Genomic DNA, 23,880 nt, shown 5'->3' with positions numbered 1-23,880 from the left:
TTTCAGACAAGGACATAATCTACTCACTTCCCCCGGAAAAACAGTCATTACTTCATTAAAACTCACTTCCCGGATTCAGAAATAATGCGGTATCCAAGTAACCTGGGTACCGGGAAATGTAGCTAATCAGCGGGAAATATATGGCCATGAAATCAGTTTTCATGTGTCGGGTTACCGGGAAGAAAACATTATGTCCATGCTCGGTTTAGTGAGTAAAATAACGGTTTAGTTAGTAATAGTATATTACTTCCGAGGTTCCAAGTTGTGTATTTGATAAGTGGGGTGTTACAGCCCGACCCGAAGGGGAGGGCTGTATTCCCCACTTGTCAAATACACAACTTGGAACCTCGTAAGTACAAGGCTTTACGTGATTAGGCAATGTAAATGAAAATGAAACATGCCGTAACACGTAAAATAACTTACTTAATTGTTTGGAACTTTGTATTTTACTGTGTGTAATGAGCAATTCGAGCCGAAGGCGACGAATGCAACCACACCGAGCAAAATACAAAGTTCCAAACAATTAGACATATTTACCAGTTACATTGTAATCACAGCAGGAATTCCTCAAAAAAAATGAGAGTTTTACTCAAATCAAAAAGCGTCGGTCAAATTCTTGAATTTAAATCAGACTAACCACAACAATAGCAGCCAAAAACAATTGAATGATTGCGTGAAACACATTAACGCAATGGAAACGATTTAAACGGGGGAAACGATTAAAACCTTTTCGAAACGGCAAGCGTAATTAATTAATGACATCAGGTTCACCGGTGGTGCCAAGTATCGAACAAGTATATAACATCAGACCGGTGATGTCAGGCATTTCCACCATTCGCATAACATAACTGGCTCAACAAATTTCGGTGCAACAGACCAAACAATATCGTTTACAATTCATAGCACTATCAGAAAGTTTCGGGTGGCATTGAAGGACTTAACTATTTGACTTCGCAATCTCTGATTGCTTTTGATGTTTTTTTTTGTATTTCAGTGAATTTTCAAATGTCAGATTTACTTTTGTGTTAGACGAAAATAGTTTTATTCGAGGTAAACGTTTTTACAGTCGGGGACAAATGTTTCGAAGACGTCGAACTGGGGTTTGGCTGTAAAAATCAGAAAGTCAAAGTTGATTTTACTTAGGCTTTTTATAATCAAAAACTTTTCGGTTTCGATCAGAAAAGCTAAAGAAAATTCGAATCGAAATCATTTTTCCCCTGGGACATACGAAAAAGTAACCACTGATTCACCATAAAACACGCATGGGATACTGCACATATATATCTACATTTATCTAAATTAGATCGTTACTCTACATCCTCAATTCCGTTCGAAACGAAACGGCAAAAAGAAATTATAATTTTACTTTTCTTCTCGTTTTATTTCCATTTCCTAAAAGATAATTTATTATACAAATTCTTAACATATTTTATGGGATGAACAGGTCAATTTATTTACCCCTAAGTGGTTGTATGTGCATATTTAGACAGGAAGGTCATAAATCAAATTCTTGGAAAGAATCCCTTTCTACTTGTAACTTGGTTTTTTCATCGTTTAGCTCGGTCGCTACTATAAGAAAATATGTTTTATGCCAAAGATGAATGAGCAGAAAAGGAATTATATACAAAAAAAAACGTTTTTTTTTCTTCTCTTTTCGTGTGTAATATATGTATGTCTATTCTAAGTTTATGTCTATTACACCCTAACGTTTGGTATGGATATAAATAAAGTCAAAAACCGAATTCAATTTTCCTTGCTTGAACGACTTTTTTTTAGATAATTAATTAAGGGCCTATTTCTCTTACTTAATTGTATTTTACAAAGAATATATGTGTTCGGAAATATTTGTCAAACCAACAACGATATGGTAATTAAGTTACTATCCAAAATGTCCATGAAATAAGTTTTAATTTTAATGAAAATAAAGAACTGTACCAGTGGTATTAAGAAAGATGATGCAAATAATGCGTAAAACTTTTTAATAACGGTTTTTCAATGGTCTATCGACAGAGAGCAAATGTTAAAATAAATGAAGTAATAGTACATTTTCTACCTTGGTGTATATTTCGAGAATAACTTCGTATGTACAATTGTATATAACGAGCGCCAGCGAGTGTATATACAATTGTACATAAGAAGTGATTCGAGAAATATACACCAAGGTAGAACAATGTTTTATCTCCTGCAAGCTGATATTTCATACATTAGCGAAATAACCACAAAAATTTGGATTTAAAATTAATTAATTAAGCATGTTGTTTTAAAACGCATTCACAACAAAAAAAAACATCATACAGAGAATCCTTTATTTACTTACTCACACACATATACTATCCACCTCAACATTTCGTTCAAATCACATCATTCCGACTACTCTGATTATTTGATCGATGTAGAAGTGACTAACGAACCACTACCGACACCAATTGCATCGCGTTATGTGATTTGATGGCGTAGTGGTCAGCATGTTTGGTTGATATGCTGCTGGTCCCGTGTTCGCTTCCGCCGTTCGGCGATTTTTTTTTTTTTCAAATATGTATATGGAAAGTAAATTTACCCTAGGTGGGTTATGTGTGAATTATCCAATCGTATAGGCTGTGGTTATGTATGTGTTTGTGTTTATATGCAGAAACGCGTAATGTATGAAATATCAGCTTGCAGGAGATAAAAGATTTTACGTGTTACGGCATGTTTAATTTTCGTTTACATTGCCTAATCACGTAAAGCATTGTACTTACGAGGTTCCAAGTTGTTCCTTCGAGGTTCCTTCGGGTCGGGCTGTAACACCCCACTTATCAAATACACAACTTGGAACCTCGGAAGTAATATACTATTGTATGAAACATTTGAAAATAATTTATTCATTTCAGTGAAGTGTAACAGATTTAACCTTAATGCCACACGATTAATGGGTAAAATTGAAATTACACATCCAGTTTAAAATAATGTAAATTTATTAATTACAGTAGAGTTTGGAGTAGAAGACTATGGAGAACAGACGAATTCTTGTGTCCGATAACCGAAGTTCTACTGTACGTCTGTTAGAAACTGTCTCCATTTTCTGTTTGAACCATCGGTAATAACTCCAACATTTCGAATTCAAAAATAGTTTTTTATGACATCGAGTGCGAAGTACTTTATTACGCTCTAGATGCGTAATTATGACACGAGGCCGCAGGCAATGCTAACTTTGTTTGGATCCAATATACCTCACACTATAGAAAGATATTAAACAAACACTATTGATGACTGACAAAGCCTATACTACGAATGATAAGGTCCGACACCATTCAACTTTTCCTGTCGTGGCTAAATGTGTTTAAAAAAAACGATGTGACAAACCAGAGTTCCTTATCCAAAACATAGAAACGTGATGGAATTTATTGGAAATTTTTACATTTTTTATCTGTTCCGAAACCCTTGATTAAGAGAAATCCGATGTTCGGAACCCGATGCATGAGCCCTGAAATTGAGTTTCAGTCACGAATTTATTCATTTGCAATAAAACAGTGTGTTCGTGTTACAATACAAAGTATCATAAAAACTAAATAATTCGAATGCGTTCGGATGGCGTAGAGTTTCCTCATTCACTCACATTACACCTACATATTCGAAATAATTTGCATGTAATGAACTAATAGTTCTAAAAATGTTGATTCAACAGGTCTATCAAATAAGCGTTCATGTTAAACTATGGAACAGTCGGAAAAAAAGTTTCTTTTTTTTTCGTACAAATTGTGGAAATGATCTCAAACATTTTAATTAGAATTCTTAACGGGGTTATGGATACCTTTTTCCGAATCCAAAAGTTCAGCGAAAAGTTTGAAACGAAAAGAAACTAAAGAAATGGAAATACAAAGCATTCCGGCATAACAAAAGAACGGTATATAAACGCATCCTGCATTATTAAACCCCTTTTGCGCAAAATAATAAAAAAAAAAATTATTCCAACTCCAATAACTCCTGTCAGACCGAAATTCTTTATTTATATATCGTCGAGCCACACCAAAAACACACATAAAACTCTTTAACGAAACAAGAAAATGAAGTGTTTCGCTTTTTGTGTGTGCTTTTCTTTTTCATCGAGTGTTAAAAGTCGTTGACAACATCCTCTTTATTATTAGTCGCGTGTGTTTATATGAGAACACCATAAATTTCCGTGAAGAGAAAACGGTTGGAAAAATGATTTCACTCTACAAGCGAAAAGTTCCATATTATTGAAAAACCTAGTCATAGCCCATTCATGTTCATCGTTTTTAAACACGGGAAGCTTTATACAACCTCTGGGTAGAGTATTCTCATACTTTATTTGTTGTAAATAATAATCGTTTCGTGTCTCTTCTCATTCCCCAGCATTTTTATTTTCCTCCATTTCTCATGTATTTGTAAGTTATTCTTCGGAAAAGCGTTTTCCACACAATCTTCCTTTGTATTTATATACTTTTCAATATAAAACTGGCATTCATACATTCAACACAAAATGCGATGAACATTGAAATACTGAACGTGTACGTATATATATATAGTACAGAGCCATGCTTGCTTTATACACAAAGACGAGAGAGATAGAGAGAGGGAGAGCGACTTCTGAAACGATATAACAACCCTCTTCGTATATCCTAACATACATATAAATAAATGTTCCATACGACTGTGTAGCCTTAAAACACGCTTCGTACGCTCACTAATTGCACATTCTTGGCATAGTTTAGTGCCTCCAACTCCTCGGAAAATCCACCCTTTTCTATTGTGTTTCCTTCGTTCATATGATGTTGATGGCATATAATACTCTCGGGTTATTTTGTATATATATGACGTTTACTTGACTGTAGAAAACGCTCGGCATCGGCATCATAGATATATATACGTGTATACACATAGATTTATATTGTTCAAAAGTGTATAGTAGATCCTAACGTGAAGGATGGCGGTATGGTATATCTGTAGAATTTTAGGGACTCCATGCACATCCTTTTTGTCTACCTATATAAATAAATGTATGCACAGATATGACATGGGATAATTTTGGCTTAGTGATATTATATCCACCAGTATATAAGTATAAGATTTGTACGAAAATTATATTATGGGGCATATTATTTACATACATAAAGCAGACATTTGTTGAAAGAAAAAGACCTCATAGTGGTTGGAGGTTGTTATGCACGCAGCTTGTTTCTATACCACAGAAGAGAAAACCTTCTTCAATCTATCTAATATAATATTAAAGGTTATGTAAACTCAGTTATAATACAATACAGCTCTGGATAGCGCTGTTATATTATACTTAGCCATTACAAGAGTATACCAAAAATATTCTATTTGATGTGATTTTGTTGTTGTTGTTGTATTTCTCGGTTCCTTTCCTTTCTTTCGGTTCATCGTTATTTTCTCTTTCACTAAAAAAAAGGAAAACTCTCCGCTTTATAACATAAAAGAAAACATAAACACCTCAACAGAGTTTAATTATGTGGTTGGGTTAGCCTAATTGTTTTCATTTTATTCCAACTTTTTTTCTGTTATTAGGAAACTGGAAAAAAGTCTTTTGTCATAATTTATGGCCGATGATATATAAAAGAAATGTCGTTTCCATTGGAGAAAATTTTGTAATTTTTTTTCAGCCAGAAAAACAACGGTTTCTATCATCTCGTTGTCTCATGGATAATATGATTTTACTTGGTTGTAGTTATTCAGCGAGTAAACGAAAAAAAAACCCTATCCCATTCACTATTGCTTGCATTTTAATCATAAAACACTAAACACGAAGTCACGATGAACAGAAATTAAAAAACTTTTCCAATTTTTATTAACGTAATTTTATAAATAAAAATAAGTTTTTACCTCAATCGATTGGATAATAATTTATGAATGGTTATATGTCTGCGACCGTTCAGTTATTAATCGAAAGTAAAATGATGTCGTTGTGCGAATTATTGATTTTTATGGAAATTCTTCGGATATTCTTTTTATTCGTTATACAGACAAAGTTTTGTTGGTTGATTTTTTTTCATTCCTTTTATTTATTTTGTTTTTATTTACGATTCATGTACAAATTACTAATATTACCGACAATCAATCATTAAAGTGATTGTGGTCATATTATGTCAATTTAATACCGGTCAGGAATGGCTGATATTTCGTGTCGCCTGAGAAAGATGAACGAGTAACGATACAATATGTACGTAGAGATGGGGAGCCACTTTTTTCTCTCAGTTTTTTTTTTCGAATCTGTGGGCGCAGTGAACTTATTCAAGAAAAAATATATTCTTGGAATCACAAAAGAAATTCCCTCCATCCCTACCATTACCATTTTACGCATTCACTTTGAATGGTTGTCCAAATTTTCATGGTTTTTTTCTAGATTTTTTTTTGGTCGAAGTTTTGATTGTATTGTGGGTTTACCTTCAATTATTCTATGAAAAACGTTAGCGTCTTCAACAAAAGTAAATTCATAATTGAGAGGACCAAATATTGGTGGTTCTTCTTGATCGTGAATGGTAAATTGAATTCATGGAATTTTTCTCAATTTCTCGATTTCTCGATTCATTTGGATCGAGAAATTGAGAAAAATTCCATGAATTAAATTCATAATATTTTTGTCATAGATTCAACTCAATTCACCACATTCACATTGATGGATGGCATTCAGTTCAATGACTGCAACTTATCTAGTCTTCTAGAAACGGCTAAACTGCCACAAAAGTGAGCAATGACCTCTTGTTAATGTGGAATTATATAGAAAAGTTGACGTTAAGAGTGATATCGCCAAAACATCGAACAAAATCAGACATTTTGGGACAAGGGGTCACGGATATTATTGACTTATAGCTCATTCAATTCGTTGAACTGTTGCTAGTAAAACGTAGTACTACGTTTGGTGAACTTTATTTTGTTGTCGACGCTCGAGGTCATGAAGTAAGGGTCTGCCAAAAGGGGCCCAAAATCGTTTTCTCGCGATTAATCGAGTAAAATCATTTTGGGAAAAGGTTTTTTAGCTAGGCTTGCAGGCCTTGAAGAGACGTCTCTTCCCAAAATTTTTCTAGTTTTTTCCCAAAATTGTTATACTCGACTAATCGCGAGGAAACGATTTTGGGCACCTTTTGGCAGACCCTTACTTCATGACCTCGAGCGTCGACAACAAAATAAAGTTCACCAAACGTAGTACTACGTTTTACTAGCAACAGTTCAACGAATTGAATGAGCTATAAGTCAATAATATCCGTGACCCCTTGTCCCAAAGTTGTTCGAAGATTTCGCGATATCACTCTTAAAACGACAAAGTAAAACATTTTGTTTCAATTCTAAGCAAACACTAATGACTAATTTGTTATATCGCTAATGGTTAAAGGGTTTGAAAGGTTCGTTCCCGTAAGAGCCTATTTTTGGAAAATTGTTTTGCTAAATTTGCCTAAATTTTCCAAAAATTTGCTGTAAATTGTCCACAAATCAATTTTCCAAAAGTAGACCCTACGTCGTACATAAGTTTTTTTTTTTCAAACTTGTTCGGTTTTCGCGGAATTTTAGTTTAAGCCTAACAAATGCACCCAGTACTCTGCGATCTCCCGTGTCTCCCGCGATCTCTTGTGTATCTGTGCATGGATTCTTAATATATTTTTTCTTGAGTCATGTCCAATCCTTTTTCAACAAACATTCAACCCATAAATGGAGAAGCCTGACGAATTCAGAGCTTGATGGTTGGATATGATGACTATATTAATGTCTTCATCTTGTGATGGGTGAAAATGTAATTTATACATTAAACTTACGTCTGCAAATCATAAAGAACTTGAATCAACATGTCAGTAAGTTATTACTCAAGCGAAATAATTCCGCAGCTCGATAAACCTGTTTTTATTATATAATTTTTAGTTCTACATATCCGCACATTTATGCACGCTCATTTACTATTATTAATCAAAAAAAAAAAAATTGAAGCAAAAACCACTCACGCATAAAATGCTGATAAAAATTTGTGGTGGATGGATCTTTTATTGAATTTTTTTCTGCCCGTCTTCTCTGCTTCACTAAAAATTGTTTCTTGTTTGTTCATTGATGATTGTTGTTGATGTTATTATGATGAGACGGAACATGTTTTTATAACTATTTGATGGCTTCTTGGAAATGTGAAAATATTTTATTTACTGAAATAGTCGGTGAATCATAATATAAATTTCGGTTGTTGTTGAAATAAATTTTCTTTCCGAAAAATTAAGTAAGATTCATTATTTATGCAGACAATTTCTTTTTTGGCGGAGGATAAAATACGTCGAGAATTGGTTCACTGTTCGTTCATCAATACGACGAAAATATCACATTTTAATGGGTCCGTTAAAGTGTTTTTTTGTATATGAAGTTGAGCAACAATAAAATGTCTTGGTCATAAAATGGATGTCGAAATTTTAAAATAACAAAACAAAAATCATTAAAGATCTACTGGATGCTGATTGTCTGAATCGAGTCTTGAAGTGATCCAGAAAAACACAATAAATTTATTGCACTCATGGTACCAATCAGGTGGTGTTGTTACATGCAACTACAAGAACTCAAAGCTTATTATTTTAGAATATTTATTCGTCATATCAACAGAACAAATCATATCAACAACAATGACATCAGCTAGAGTTCCAAGCATTCTGGAACCACCTGGCTTATCATGCCTCGACGGTAAAACGCTGGATGGTTTGTCCTTGATCCCTTGGAGCAGAGGGAAAGCAATTATTTGGGATTCTACTGTTCGAAATACGTTGGCTGTGTCATACTTGTCTCAATCATCAAAAACTGCTGCCGAAGAAGCGGAAAGGCGTAAACACAATCATTACATGGAAGTCAAAAAGCATTTCACTTGTGGCTTTCTAGACGCTTGGTCCTATGGGTCCCGGCAGAATGATTAAAAAGAAAACTGGCGAGAAACGGTCTTTGGATTTCTTGTTGCAAAAACTTTCGATTTCGATCCAAAGAGGAAATGCAGCGTATATACTGGGCACCTTTGGTAAAAATTGTCGGATGATTTCATTTTATAATAACACAAGTTTCCATGAATAAATAAAAAAAAAAAATTTTTAAGAATTTTGGAAAGAATTTGATTCTTTAAATTTCCTAAAAATTCTTTAAAAAATTCTGAACTCTTAAAATTATTAAAAATCTAGGAAAAAACATTGCGAATAATAACCCCAGCATGAACGTAATATAATTCAGTTTCAGCTGAAAATTTCGTTAGACCAATTCAATTACATGCACCAACCCGATGAAAACAACAACAGCAAAACGTATTGAAACTAAATTTCGTTTCCAATGACAAAAATTCTTCACTTGACGAAAATTGCCATAACTTCACCCGATAGAAGAATTTCAAATATTATCACGTAAAAATTGTAGATTTTCCTTTGAACTGTGCATAGACTCGACGATTTTTCGTAGGAAATGTTTGAGTATGTGATGAATAACTTTATTTTTATCTAAGTATACATGCGATTGTGTAGTAAATGTACTGCAATACGTGTTTACATTGAACTTGAACGGAATGTTTTTTCAGTCGTCGTCGTCGTCTTTTTTTGTGAATGAGGTGACGTGAAACGTTTTTCAATTTTTATTACAACCGTTCGTATAAAACATGACAAAATTGATAATATACACAATGTTTCCATTTGAGATAACAATTTCGATTGTTTTACAGTTTAAATTAGTTACGAAAATAAAAGAAACGTTTTGTGTTAAACGCTAAAGCAAAAAAAAAGGTTGAGTTAAGGACTCTATTCATTCAAATCTAGTACTTCGAGGCCATTACATATTATAATCCGAAAAATTGTCCTAACTCCATTTTGTTGGTTGCAACCGTTGTATTGCAGAATATCCACTAAATGGTGTAAATTAATCGGAGCTGGTTACTGACAAATTTTGATCTCTTTATGACAGGCTCACGGATACATTTCAAGTAAAATATTCGCTGAATGACTAAGGACTGCTGTCGAATATAGATTCCCATTTGTATAAAAGGCGACAGTTACTTTCAGTTCTAAATTTGTTGATTATTTAATATTCTGCCCTGCCTTCCAAATTATAGAAGGAACAATTTTGAAAACAGTTAACGCTAAAAATCAATCAAAGGGAGCGGTATCCGATTCGTTCGTTCCTTGGTATGGCAAGCTCAATTTCGGTAAGCATTTACAAAATTATCGAAACGTTCCCCTTAAAACATACTGTAAAAAAAACCAATTCGAATAATGGAATCGCTAGCGATATCGATAATAAAGCATTTTACGCTAATAGCACCTAGTACGATAACACCCAACTGGCAAAAAAAACATTTTTCGTTGAAATAAAGTTAATGTGATAATAGCTGAGTGTCTTGCGTATTGTTCAATTAATTAACATCTTATCTGACCCGACACATTCGAATCAATCACCTTTCTACCCAGATTAAAAAGCTCGAATCTGATTTCCATCACAATTACAGGGAATTGCCTCGGGAATTAGAATGTGTGAACCGAAACCGCTTTTTATGTTTTCTAATTTTGATTCCATGTTGATGTGAAACCAATTATCATTGAAAATGAAAATAACAGAACCCAATCTTGAAATTCCAAAATTTCCACCGAAAATTAACATTTAAATGTCACAATAAACACATTTAATTTATATTCATCGTCTACTTCTGCACTCTCATCCCAAAAAAAAACCGAATCCCAGAATGTTTATAGTTCAAATAAACAATTAAATTCCCAAAATAAATCCATCACTTTCGAAATACGAGCCCTCCGGTTTAACACATGTGAGAGGATAATTCAACGTAACGCGTGCTAAACGAGTATACAAATAAATTTTTCCGAAAAAAAAGAAGAAAATTGTTTTTCGATAACAGAATGGAATTATATTTACTAGACTTTCGGGTTGTGCTCACACTGAGAAAAATTTTGTTACTTGCCAGATTCGTAACATATGGTAAAAATTGGCGGATGATGTTCTATGCTTTAGACATTAATGTCGTCATCTAGCATGTGTTTTACATTTTTAAGTGAAAGAAAGAAAATTTGTTTTACTCCTGTAATTGAATTTAAATGTAAACCAGATTTGTCGAAAGCTCACAGCAAACTGGAACCTATATTGAGGAGGTAAAGTACCTTAAATTTTCAAATATTCTAAGAATGTAAATCTGGGGTACATTAGTTTAGCCTCCGTGTCAAAAAAGACAATGCTCGAAATATTATAACTGCCACTGACGAGTGTTTCCACTGCACAGAAATGAAACATCAAAGAAGTCAATTAAATTACAGTCGATCGAGTAGGCTCAGAAAGTTGTTTAAATAGAGCTGCTGTACGAACAATTAGATCAGAATAAACTGGAACGTTGAACGGGCAACTGCCCTAAATAAATGTTTATTTCTCGGTCACCAATGTTTGTAGAAGTATCAATACGGTCAACCGGCATTCAAAGAGAAGCAGTAAAATTCTCAACAGACATCAAGAGAAATCTAAACAATCAATACCTAAACCTATGTGTCTTTCGGTTACTTATGTTACTGGCTCAGCATGATCGGTCACTGAATGGTTTTGAGTCATATTCGTATGATTCACTAGAGATGTGTATGAGATTTGACTACTAATTGCCTTAAATCTGATTTCGCTGAAAAATTGTTAGGGAATTTGTGATGATTTTTAGCTGATTTAATCGAATTTTCAGAACAATTTGTTTTTTGTCAGTGTACACAGCAAACTATGTCTAGATTTTTATGTGGTAAAACTGGTAATAAACATTTTTATAACGTTTTTCAGCCACACTCCAGCGTGTAATAAGGCCCATTTACAAATTTTCCTCAAATCATAACAAAATGTGGCGCAGTAAATTTCTGCTGTTTTTTTTTGTGGACTTTTATTATTCCAGTTCACATAACAAAACATTGGTAATATGTTATCGAAACATAATAATGGGCATTAAATAAATCAAAATAAAATATAAAATGAAATAAAATTTATCGTCGTTCAAATCACCACTACAGTTAGTAGTTTTGTGAACTTTTATCGAAAAAAAAAAAAATAAAAAAATAAAAAAATAATTTTTATATGACGATGGCTTGCCGGAGAGGCGTTGCATTAACATATTCGAGTTATTACTCGCTTTCGGCTAGATATATATGGTAATTTTCCAAGGTGTCCTTTACATAATAGGAAATTGAAAAGGAATTTCAAATTGAGTTGCAAATATATTTTATGAAGAGTATGTGGCAAAGTTGCAGTGGTTTCGTTTGGAATTTTTTAGTTTGCAAATAATTACGTTACCTAAAAGGCAACTTTTTCAGTAAAGCACAATTATAAAGTGAACAAAATTTCAACTGCTTTCCCATTATATCAAACTATGATAAAATACATAGCCCAGTGGTTATCTGTGAAATCGCAGCATTATATGTTGTATGTATACGACAAAAGAACTTTTGTGTGTTTGTTTGCAAGTATTAAATATCGATTTCTCCTATAACAGCACAAAAGTCAACTTTATTCTATATATAAATTGCCGGACAAAATCGTTATTTGAAATGGGAAAATAAACTGTGTGTATAAACTGAACCTTTTGACCTTAATAATCAAAACGTTGTCGTCTATGAACTACCACTACCACACCGAATGCGGGACCAGATGATAGTGTTAATTACGATTTTAGTGTTCAGTGTACGACGATGAAGTGGATTTAAATAAAATTTTTAGCTTTAACATAATGTCTTTATGAAAGGTCCTATTTCTGCAATTAAAAACGACCGGAACAGATGGGAAAGTTTGAAAATTGGAATTATTAGAAACAGCAAGCGTATCGCAATATAATCAAATCAAATCTGTTACTTCTTTTGTTTAGTAGTAAATCACTTAGTGGGTTCAAATTCTATTACTTCATTAGTTATAACATAAATTTTGCTACACAACATAATACTAGTCCAAGCCGATCTCTACTATGAGTAACAACAATAAAGTAAAAATCTAATGACCACCAAGAGCTATATTTTTTCGTTATACAGTAGCAATGAAACATTTTAGCTATACTCAATGACATTGTCACTCATAAATTACACAAAGAAATTTCGACAATTAGAGTCTGTGAAACGGAAGCAGTGTTACCCAACTGCAGAATGTTACTGACCATTTAGAGAACGACGTATAGGCGATGTATAGTGTCAAAATTGACATTAGAACAAAAGAATTCTGTCAATTTTGACACTATACGTGCCCATACATCGCTCTCTAAATGGCCAGTTCGCGTTGGATGAAGACAGAAAAATGATACAAAAGTATATTGGATTGGATTGGATTGGATGGGAAGGGGGTTAGCCCAGCACCTAAGCCTCTAGTGGGCCTGTTGTGCTATTGCACAAGTCACTTGATCATATGAATTGTGATTTTTCATCATATCTCTCCGGACTCAGATAGTTCACAAATCGACCGTGTAAACGTCCCATACGTTGTGAATTCTCTAAGCCACGAGTGGTATGCGAAGACCACAACCATCACTAATGACTCATGCATTTTCCCAATGAGCGACTAGTCGATCATAGATGGCGCTTATCCTACAGTCTGTTGTATATTGTGAATTGTGTCATTGACATTATGTCAATATGGCGTGATTGTTGCGAAGAAATTGAATATTGCATTTCTTAGAAATTTGCGACTTTGTTACGGTCGTACAGCCATTAGATAACTAATAGCGAGTGCTTAATCACCAAGTGATTAGAATAAAACCAGGCAAGCAGTTTTGCACCGGGAGTCGAACCCGGGACCTCTTGGGTATGAGTCCTATGCTCTACCGATTGAGCTACCTGGATTTTAAGTATATTAGTCATGCACGATAACGGACAGTGGGACTCGGAGTGCCGGCTTAGCCTGGCCAACTTTTCTTGGCTCATGTTTAAAATTTTGATTTGTTTTACAGAAAGTGGGGTGAGAGGGAAACAATGAAACTTCATCTTCACCAATATGTCAAAGGTGTGGTCCTTAGATGTATTGGTCTAGATATGCTATGTACTGAACTATTCACTAGGAATTGTTGCCCAAATGCTTCCCAAAAGTACAGAGGTAGAATCAACAAACTGTAAAGATCATTAATAGCAGAGCGTCATGTCCATGTGAGTATTATACCAAAATGAACTAAGATCCAGGTAAACGTCTTTCCGCAGACATGAAAAAACATGTCACTTTTAAGCTATAATAAGCTCTATCATCAAATATTATAATGCTCTCCAAAGCATCAGAAGTGAAAGATAGGTAATACTATTACGACAGCACATACGTTAGCAATTAAATGAAACAAGCATTTTCACATTTTCAACACATCAAAGTTATATGTTGAAGATACACCATGCCTAACAAATTGTATTATACATGTATGAATATATGTAAATGGCAGTACTAATAATATAAATTAAGTGTTGTCAGAGTACAATGTATGACATGATATGCAAACTTATCCATTCTCCATATCCTCCATACAAAACAAAATGCAATGACTTGATGGCACATTTAACATTGCTAGAATTGGTGTGTTGCTCTCGTCTCCTAACTAAAACCCATGTAAGTACATATTCAAGTTTTTGGGAGAGATACATATTATACACAATTTTCATTTGATGCATACACCATTTATACACACAGCCTCCTCTCTGCAGTACAATATATTATTTAATTAATGTTCGTGTGCGATTATATCACTTTGTTTTCGGAAAGGGGGGCTTTTTGATAGAGTAGTCCCAATGACTGAATGGTGCAAATTTGTCATCAATCATTTCGGTTTTCAAGTAAGTTGTGTGGTTTGGTAAAAGGAATTTTTCGCATTGTTAATGGACTGCAATTATATGGGGTTTTATCTCAATAAAATAATTTTGTAATAAATTTGCCCAGGGTGGGGTGGCAGTTGAATTGACATTTTGTAAAAAGTTTTACTGGAAAATTGTTGGGAAAGTTTGGCAGAGATAAGTTGTCACGAACGACCAACGACGACAAACAACAAAAATAACTATCCAAGACTTCCATAAACTGCTTACGCTGAATTTCTATCCAAATTCGAATTCTAAATTCGAACAGTTTTTCTTTTACATTTCTTTGCATTCCTGATTTTGTCCAACCCCTACACAATCACTTTCAAAGTAATAAAGATAACAATTACCTTCACCTTTTGTGTTTTTACTTTTTTTTACAGATAACAGAAATAACTAAAAATCAAATAAAAAAAAAACATTTCCGTTACATTTTAGATGTCGAATGTTTTACGACTTTATCGAAAATAAAGAGAGATTGGAATTTGCTTCTTTCCTTTCCATCAAATTTTTGACAATAAAATTTTACTAAACAAATTCAATTTCCTCAAGGCAAAATATTTGGATGTGAGTCACTTTCCGCAAAATATTTCCTCACTTTCTCACATAACAGACCGACCGCTTTCTTTCTCTGTTGGTTATGGAAGGGAAGTTAGTCTCCCGGTCGGACTGAAAGCTGGACAAGTCATACGGTCATGGGTGTATCCAATAATAAATTGAGTAAATTGAGAATGGTTAGTTTTGGCGTTCGGGTGAGTTTGTAGAATGGATATTACTGAGGAGATGATTTGATGTGTGATTGTGATTTAATTCAATGTTCATCAATTCACCCCTCAGTCGATATTCTTTAGTTTCACTCAATCGTTCAACTAAGTACCCAAAGCACTAAGATGATTCGAAAAACAGGTAAATAAGTAAGTCAGTTTTCAAAATTGCAGAAAGAAGACTTGTCAATCTGCGAATTATAAGAAAAATGATATTTCATTGATTTAGCTTCATTCTCAATAGGTTCACGATGTTTTTTCTTCTGAAGTATGAAAAAACTTCTATTAACATCGTCAGACTACTCTTTCTGCATTAAATTCATATATGAATGGACTATGAGACTTAAATATTTTACGAAAGCGATAGTGGATAGTGGGTACCTTGATCCCATTCTGTCTAAGCGACACTTCTGGGTACACATTTTCTGTTTTATTTCTTTCTGCGATTGATGAGTTGTGTTTGAAGGCAATGAATAAAAATAGTGTGGTGTTGGTCGCGTTATACAGAGTCTACTGGGAGCGAGATTTACACTGAGGAAAAAGAGTTGAAAATCTCACCTGTAGCTGGTAATTTTGGCTCCAGGTAATCTACAATAGCTGCCACAGCTGTAGCACCGCATACAATACATACAGCTGTCGAGCCAAAGTTACCAGCTACAGGTGAGATTTTCAACTCTTTTTCCTCAGTGTACGGACAACGTCAAACATTTAACAAAAAACAGGGTTGGACTGGAAATTCAAAAGGCGCATTGGATTATTCACGGCGATTCTGCAGAGTATTTTTAAGAAGTTAAACTGGAGTAAAATGGGAATAAAGATAAATGGAGAGTACCTGAGCAATCTCCGCTTCGCTGATGACATTGTACCGATAGCAGCGAATCTAGGTCAGGCTCAGCTTATGCTACAACAGTTAAGTGAAGAGGCAAGCAAAGTTGGCCTCAAGATGAACTTATCGAAAACAAAAGTCATGACCAACATCGGGGACGATAGAGAAATCAAAATTGGTGACACTGTCATTGAACGAGTCGACAGCTATGTATATCTAGGACATAAACTAAAGTTAGGTCTGGACAACCAGACTGCAGAAATAAGACGTAGGATGGGCAGCGTTCGGAAAACTCCGACTAATTTTCAAAAGCAAAATGAATAATAGTCTGAAACGCAAAGTTTTCGACACTTGTGTCCTTCCAGTGCTCACTTATGGAGCGGAAACGTTAACTTTAACGAAAGCATCCGAAGATAAATTGAGAGTGACACAAAGAGCCATGGAACGGAGTATGCTTGGAATAACACTCAGAGACAGAATGACGAATCAATGGATTCGACAACAAACCAGGGTCGTTGATGTCATGGAAAGAATAGCATCTCTGAAATGGAGCTGGGCGGGACATATTGCAAGAAGGACAGACGAACGTTGGACCAAAAAGATCATGAACTGGCGACCATATAAAAGACGAGCTATAGGTAGACCACCAGAGAGATGGACAAACGGAATTAAGAATATTGCAGGTACAAACCGGCAGCAAATGGCAATGGATCGTACGAAATGGAAAGAAGCTGGAGAGGCCTACATCCAGCAGTGGATAGAAACAGGCTGAAAAAGAAGAAGAAGAAGATTGGATTAGTCAAAAAAGCGTCATCAGAGAACTTTTAACCAACAAATGAAAGGGCGTCATCTGGCCTGACTGATTTCACCATTTTACCAGTTTGACCCTGAGTGAAGAACAAAAATTTAGAACTGTTTTCGACAATCAATCCTCTTTAACAAGGTTTGGAGGACAGTACTTGGGACAGTAACCAATGTCCAAGGTCCAGGCGACCACTAAAAATTCATAACATCCGTTAAATCTATAAAATGTCGGTTAAATATTCGGTCCATTAGCACCATGAAAACCTATGCTCAAAAGCTATCGCCAGAGAAGACAGCTAATTTTAGGGAATCTATTTTCAAACAATAGAACCCAAAGACATAGTTGCGATAACTTCGGAATCAAAAAAATAACGGTTCAATAGACATTACATCTATCGCCCTTCCTACTTATTCAGCAAACAATTATCGCCGAACAACACATTTTTCCACCAAGCGCACTGTCTCCAATATAATGAAATATTTCTTTCGTTTTTTTTTTTCCTCTTTTAATTTTCGTAAAGACAATAGTGGATTATATGTTCTGCTTCTTTTTAAGCATGTGAACATTAATTAATTTCGCTCGAATGTTATAAATACAATCAGATGCACATGCAACTATAAACAGCATTAAAAATGATGAAGAAACAATGAGAGGATTTTCAACATGTTAAAGTCAGATAGAGCTTGTATATTATGGTTCGTCAAGCGTAAGTATTTTAAATTAATTCTTATAACTTCATTTAAAAGTACATGACAGAAAATTATGATCATTTAAGTAGTTGCTAAAATGTGCTAAATATTTTTTGTTCGCGTTTTGTTTTAAAATATGCTATTATTACGTGAAGAATATTATTAAATTATGTGAATTTAATGGTGTTGAATTTAGCGGGAAGGGGAAAGAGTGAAGAGCATTACGCTATCGTATCTGCCATTAAAAACCTTAAATCGAAACGAAATGAATCTGAAAATGAAAATAGATGGAAAATCGCACTGATACTCACCATACATTTTCCCTTCGTCTGATAAAATAATTTTTCGTCTTCCACATGGCGGGTATATGGCTAAAGCTTCCTGAAAGCTTTGTTCGATATCGGGACTCCACACACCCTCGGCATCAGCTGATGACAAATCTTTTTCGTCATCGCTCATATCGCCGACATCCAAATGCTTACTATCTGCTCCCGTTCCATTTGTGTCTGCCGATCCCAACTGACCAGCTGGACCGGCACTGACTGGTGTCCACGGTGACGTTATGGTGCTGGCTCCTACTACGCTATCTGAAATAGAAAAATTAGAACAGTCGGTTAGTCTATTTTGTTTGGCTGTGAAGTTTTGTTGTGGAAAGGATTGGTTGTCTGATGTTGAGAGTTTACTTTGAAATTCAAGTTTTTTTTTTCTTTTCTTCTTTAAGTGCGAAAACATTGTAGAGCTTCGGGACTTTTGTTTTCTTGTTGAAAAACTCAAATCTGACAGTATGTAATTTGATCATCAAAAACAAAAAAAAAATAACTTAAAACGACAATCATAACACCCCATTAGGCTAACGTTACGGGAAATTCGATACTTCGAAGTTTTTTTTTTCTTTTTCTTTTGTATAGTATAAGTCGCATTCACAAATGGAACGGTTGCGTGAACCAAGAATAATTTTCAATTATCACAAGTCATCAATTTTGTACAAAAATGTAGACTTCGTGCGCTTTCATGAAATCAAATTGAACTAAAATAATTTTTGTTTAAGTAATTGGGAGTATGGTATTGGCGTTGTATGGCTAACTGGTTAACGCAATAAATCGTCTCAACATGTATTTTCATTTAATTTTGTTTATTTATACGACTGGCTGGTCACTTTTGCCTCTATGACAGTCAACTGTTGTACATTAATCTCTGGAAAGATATTTTTGAATGTTGGAACACCGAGTGATGGCGATTTTATAAATTTTAGTTGACTCAATTTTATGACAAGATCGTAAAGTGTTTTTAATGAACCATTTAAAATTTCTATTCGGATACATATTATATTATATCTTACACTCTCTTAAAAACAGTGTTGCTGTGCTTTCGTAATCTATTATGAGAATATTTGATTACAAAATTGTTCGTTGATTATTTACACAGTTTTCCATAACAAAAATATTCAACAACAAATTTATGGGATTCACTTCTATTCATGTAAAAAGGAGTTGTGTATATGTGTTTCGGTAATAACATGTACGGCATTTGCACGCTGGTATGGAAGAGTGCTATGAATACTAAAACCCCAAAAACTATATAAATTCATTTCCATATTGTCATACATAATAACTGAAAACCCTTTTGTTATTATATCTACGACAAACAAATTTCGTTCAACATGATTTTGTTTTCATTCACCATTCCGCTCTGGCATAGGAAGCGAGAAGTGAAAATTTATTTGCCATAATATTTTTGGCCTCCCCGCATTTATGATTTAAACCATTTAAATTGTAATTTTATGGGTTGTAAAGTTTTTGGGAGCATTATTAAAATTTATAGAGACGTTGTTTGAATAATTATTATTAAATGCTTTTATTCAGCATTTCGTAAAGTTTTCAGAGTGAAAAAATATTGCGCACACACAAAACAAAAAAAACTGTAAGGAAACAAACTCTGGATATTTATGATCCGAAGCCGTAAAAAACATAATCACAAGAATTGATGCAATTTATCGGTAGGTATACTGCGATGTGTGTGGTATTGGTTGTCGGACAGTACTACGATTCCCTTCAACTTTTGAACTACAAATTCCGAGCCACAAGTCCTTGAAAAAAGTGACAGATCCTCGAAAGAGCTACGAGTCTCCAAATGATTCAGCGTTCATTCAAATAGGTACGGATTGTCGAAAGAGATATGGTACACTCGAAAAAGGGGTACGAATCCTCACAAGAGTAGCGGATCTTCGAAAGAGGTAGAGATAACCGAAAGAGGTAGAGATAACCGAAAGAGGTAGAGATAACCGAAGGAGGCAGAGATAACCGAAAGAGGTAGAGATAACCGAAAGAGGTAGAGATAACCGAAAGAGGTAGAGATAACCGAAAGAGCTACGGATCCTCGAAAAAGTAACGAATCCTTCAGATTTCTACTAGCGGTGACTACTTAATTTTCCGACGAGGGATGGTTCGAAAAGGACGTCCTTTATGTGAGATGATCTGACAATATGTCACACTTCATGTGACAGATGTTGGCAAAATGCAATGTTGTCGAAAGAGATATGGTACACTCGAAAAAGGGGTACGAATCCTTACAAGAGTAACGGATCTTCGAAAGAGGTAGAGATAACCGAAAGAGGTAGAGATAACCGAAAGAGGTAGAGATAACCGAAAGAGGTAGAGATAACCGAAAGAGGTAGAGATAACCGAAAGAGGTAGAGATAACCGAAAGAGCTACGGATCCTCGAAAAAGTAACGAATCCTTCAGATGTCTACTAGCGGTGACTACTTAATTTTCCGACGAGGGATGGTTCGAAAAGGACGTCCTTTATGTGAGATGATCTGACAATATGTCACACTTCATGTGACAGATGTTGGCAAAATGCAATGTTGTCGAAAGAGATATGGTACACTCGAAAAAGGGGTACGAATCCTTACAAGAGAAGCGGATCTTCGAAAGAGGTAGAGATAACCGAAAGAGGTAGAGATAACCGAAAGAGGTAGAGATAACCGAAAGATGTAGAGATAACCGAAAGAGGCAGAGATAACCGAAAGAGGTAGAGATAACCGAAAGAGCTACGGATCCTCGAAAAAGTAACGAATCCTTCAGATGTCTACTAGCGGTGACTACTTAATTTTCCGACGAGGGATGGTTCGAAAAGGACGTCCTTTATGTGAGATGATCTGACAATATGTCACACTTCATGTGACAGATGTTGGCAAAATGCAATGTTGTCGAAAGAGATATGGTACACTCGAAAAAGGGGTACGAATCCTTACAAGAGAAGCGGATCTTCGAAAGAGGTAGAGATAACCGAAAGAGGTAGAGATAACCGAAAGAGGTAGAGATAACCGAAAGATGTAGAGATAACCGAAAGAGGCAGAGATAACCGAAAGAGCTACGGATCCTCGAAAAAGTAACGAATCCTCGAAAAAGTAACGAATCCTTCAGATTTCTACTAGCGGTGACTACTTAATTTAACCAACGAGGGATGGTTCGAAAAGGACGTCCTTTATGTGAAATGATCTGACAATATGTCACACTTCATGTGACAGATGTTGACAAAATGCAGACAATGGAGAATTCAGTGGACGTCTTTCTTAAACGCCTCACATAAAACACGCATTGCTGGTTCTCATAACTTTCTTTTTGTTTTTTGTTTTCTTATTCAAGTTTGCTCAGAGTTGGATCGGTTATCCGAAAAACCGAAAATTTCGGTTCGGATAGAACCGAACCGAGAATTTCGGTTCGGATTGAACCGAACCGAAATTTTCGGTTCGGTTTGAACCGAACCGAATACTTTGGTTTTGTCGTAAAACAATATGAAATGAAGGCAGACTCGTCAAAATTGATTGATTTCATTATGAACTAAACAAAAAGAAGTAAATGGAGCAATTGCATGCGATTTTTGTGAGAAAACGAATTTGACAAGAACTTATGAGATTTTCAATTCTCAATAAAAGTATCATGCAATTGCTCCATTTACTTCTTTTTGGTTAGTTCATAATGAAATCAATCAATTTTGACGAGTCTGCCTTCATTTCATATTGTTTTTCGACAAAACCAAAGTTTTCGGTTCGGTTCAATCCGAACCGAAATTCTCGGTTCGGTTCAATCCGAACCGAAATTCTCGGTTCGGTTCAATCCGAACCGAAATTCTCGGTTCGGTTTAATCCGAACCGAAATTTTCGGTTTTTCGGATAACCGATCCAACTCTGAGTTTGCTTGCCTTCACGTGATTTCTAACTATGACCTGATGGAGATGCAATGGACTCGAGAGACAAGAATAGAAAGCTTCGAATTTTGGGCTACAAATTTACAGGAGCTACTAGACTTGAGTATTTTCGTTAAAACTTCCTTGCTTTATCTTGGTTCAACCATTATTCTACTGAGTTTGTGACTTACTTTCTTATAAAATTGAAAACCAGTGGACTTTCACAGGGATTAAAATGAATCGTTTAAAAATTGCAACTTTCATGTTTGCAAACAAACCAACGGAAAAAAACTTTTTTTTTTTATTTTTATCTCTAAAATCAAAACAAAAACAAAAGTTTTTACTGACGTACAAGCGGGACTGGGTTCAACGAACGTGCAACGTAATAGAAGAGGTGCACTTACACAAGTTTACATAACAATGGAATGACTCGCAGTAAAATGTTTAAAATATTATATTAAATAAATAGATGGACACTTGAACCAAAGAGGGAGAGCGAGAGAGATAGACAGACACTCACCAAAATAACATTATTTACACTGAATTTCTATATTTACCTATATATTCGTAAGATGAAAAGTTTTGAATGCAGACCGATTTTTCAGTTGGAACAACAACAACAACAAAAAATCTTAGAAAATAAAATACAATCACCGATCGCAACTTACAAAGAAGAACGAAAATGAACAACAATAAAAAAAAATGATACAACAAATGATGATGATGCTGACGATATAGAAACAGAATCAACGTCTTTTGTCAATTAACGTTAGGAACGAAAAATATAAAATGTGAACAAAGCAAATCAACGTCTAACATTAACTTTAATAATTAAATGAAGCGACTATTGTTTCCAGCATTCAACGTATTTGAATCAAACAAATAAGAAGAAAGAACTTTAATATTTTTTGTCGATGGTTAGAAATAGAGTAAGTGTACCGAACTGGGCACGTCTGGCAGCGAATTGAATTGAAACGTATTGAAAATTGTTAGCACAATTTGGGCAGGATATAGTTGCAAATGAAACTTTTTCTTGGCATAAAGATCCAGAAACGAAACATTGGACAGAATTTTATAAAATGAGCCTTGACTCAAGAACCCATCCATATTGATGAACTCCCAATAATTTACTACCGGTAAATGTTTACCGAAAAGTTACAATTTACTCTCTGTGCTACACATTCGGTACATTTACTCTACAACGTAATACTTTGAAAGCGAAGCACAGGTGCTTAATGAAAAACGATGCACAATTTCTGTTATTGTTTGTCTTTAGTCTGTTGACTCTTTGTCAGCTCTTTTTTCTAATTGTTTGTTCAATGCATCAATAGAATGATAAAGCATAAGACCAGTGTGTTGCAAGTTTCAATACAAAAAAGAAAATAGACCCTCTGCATGAATACGAACAGCTACGTCTTCTTCTTGAAGCATGTAATTGCTCGACAGAATGAATTGTTCTATTGATGTCAATTTCTATTTTTTTCTTTTTTATTTCTTTTCTTTTGCAGTATTGACTGTCTTCAATTTGAAGACATAAATTTGCATCTGATGGCTATTAAGTCAACAATTACTTGATGTCATGTCATTTGAATATAGTATGTTGTCTATAAAATATATTTGCATCTGAACAAGTTTCATCGTTCGCTCGAATAAATAAATTTGTTGTATGCGATCCGCCCCTTAATATAAATTTAACGAAATAACCCTCAGCATGGATTTAGAATGTATTATACTCTGCCTGCCATCCATTTAAATTTTATAATTTTTTTTTTCTTCTCTGGACGATCCATTTTATACATCCAAATATTGTAAACGAGA

General features: G+C 34.6%; 1 protein-coding gene across 8 annotated transcripts in view; it reads right to left on the bottom strand.

Annotated features, from left to right (window-relative positions):
- The window catches only part of LOC119069639 (protein scalloped), a 136,846-nt gene that overhangs the window by 19,084 nt on the left and 93,882 nt on the right, over positions 1-23,880 (bottom strand). For all 8 annotated transcript variants that reach the window (XM_037173752.1, XM_037173754.1, XM_037173746.1 and 5 more), the window contains exon 2: positions 18,185-18,460. In XM_037173752.1, coding sequence (XP_037029647.1) covers positions 18,185-18,332 — 148 coding nt within the window. In that variant the 5' untranslated portion in view covers positions 18,333-18,460. The remainder of the gene's footprint in view (positions 1-18,184; positions 18,461-23,880) is intronic.

Source organism: Bradysia coprophila, assembly GCF_014529535.1.
Source record: "Bradysia coprophila strain Holo2 chromosome X unlocalized genomic scaffold, BU_Bcop_v1 contig_38, whole genome shotgun sequence".
In the NCBI taxonomy this organism is placed as follows: domain Eukaryota; kingdom Metazoa; phylum Arthropoda; class Insecta; order Diptera; family Sciaridae; genus Bradysia; species Bradysia coprophila.
The sequence above is the reverse complement of the archived record's forward strand: the minus strand, read 5'-3'. Positions and strand labels throughout refer to the sequence as shown.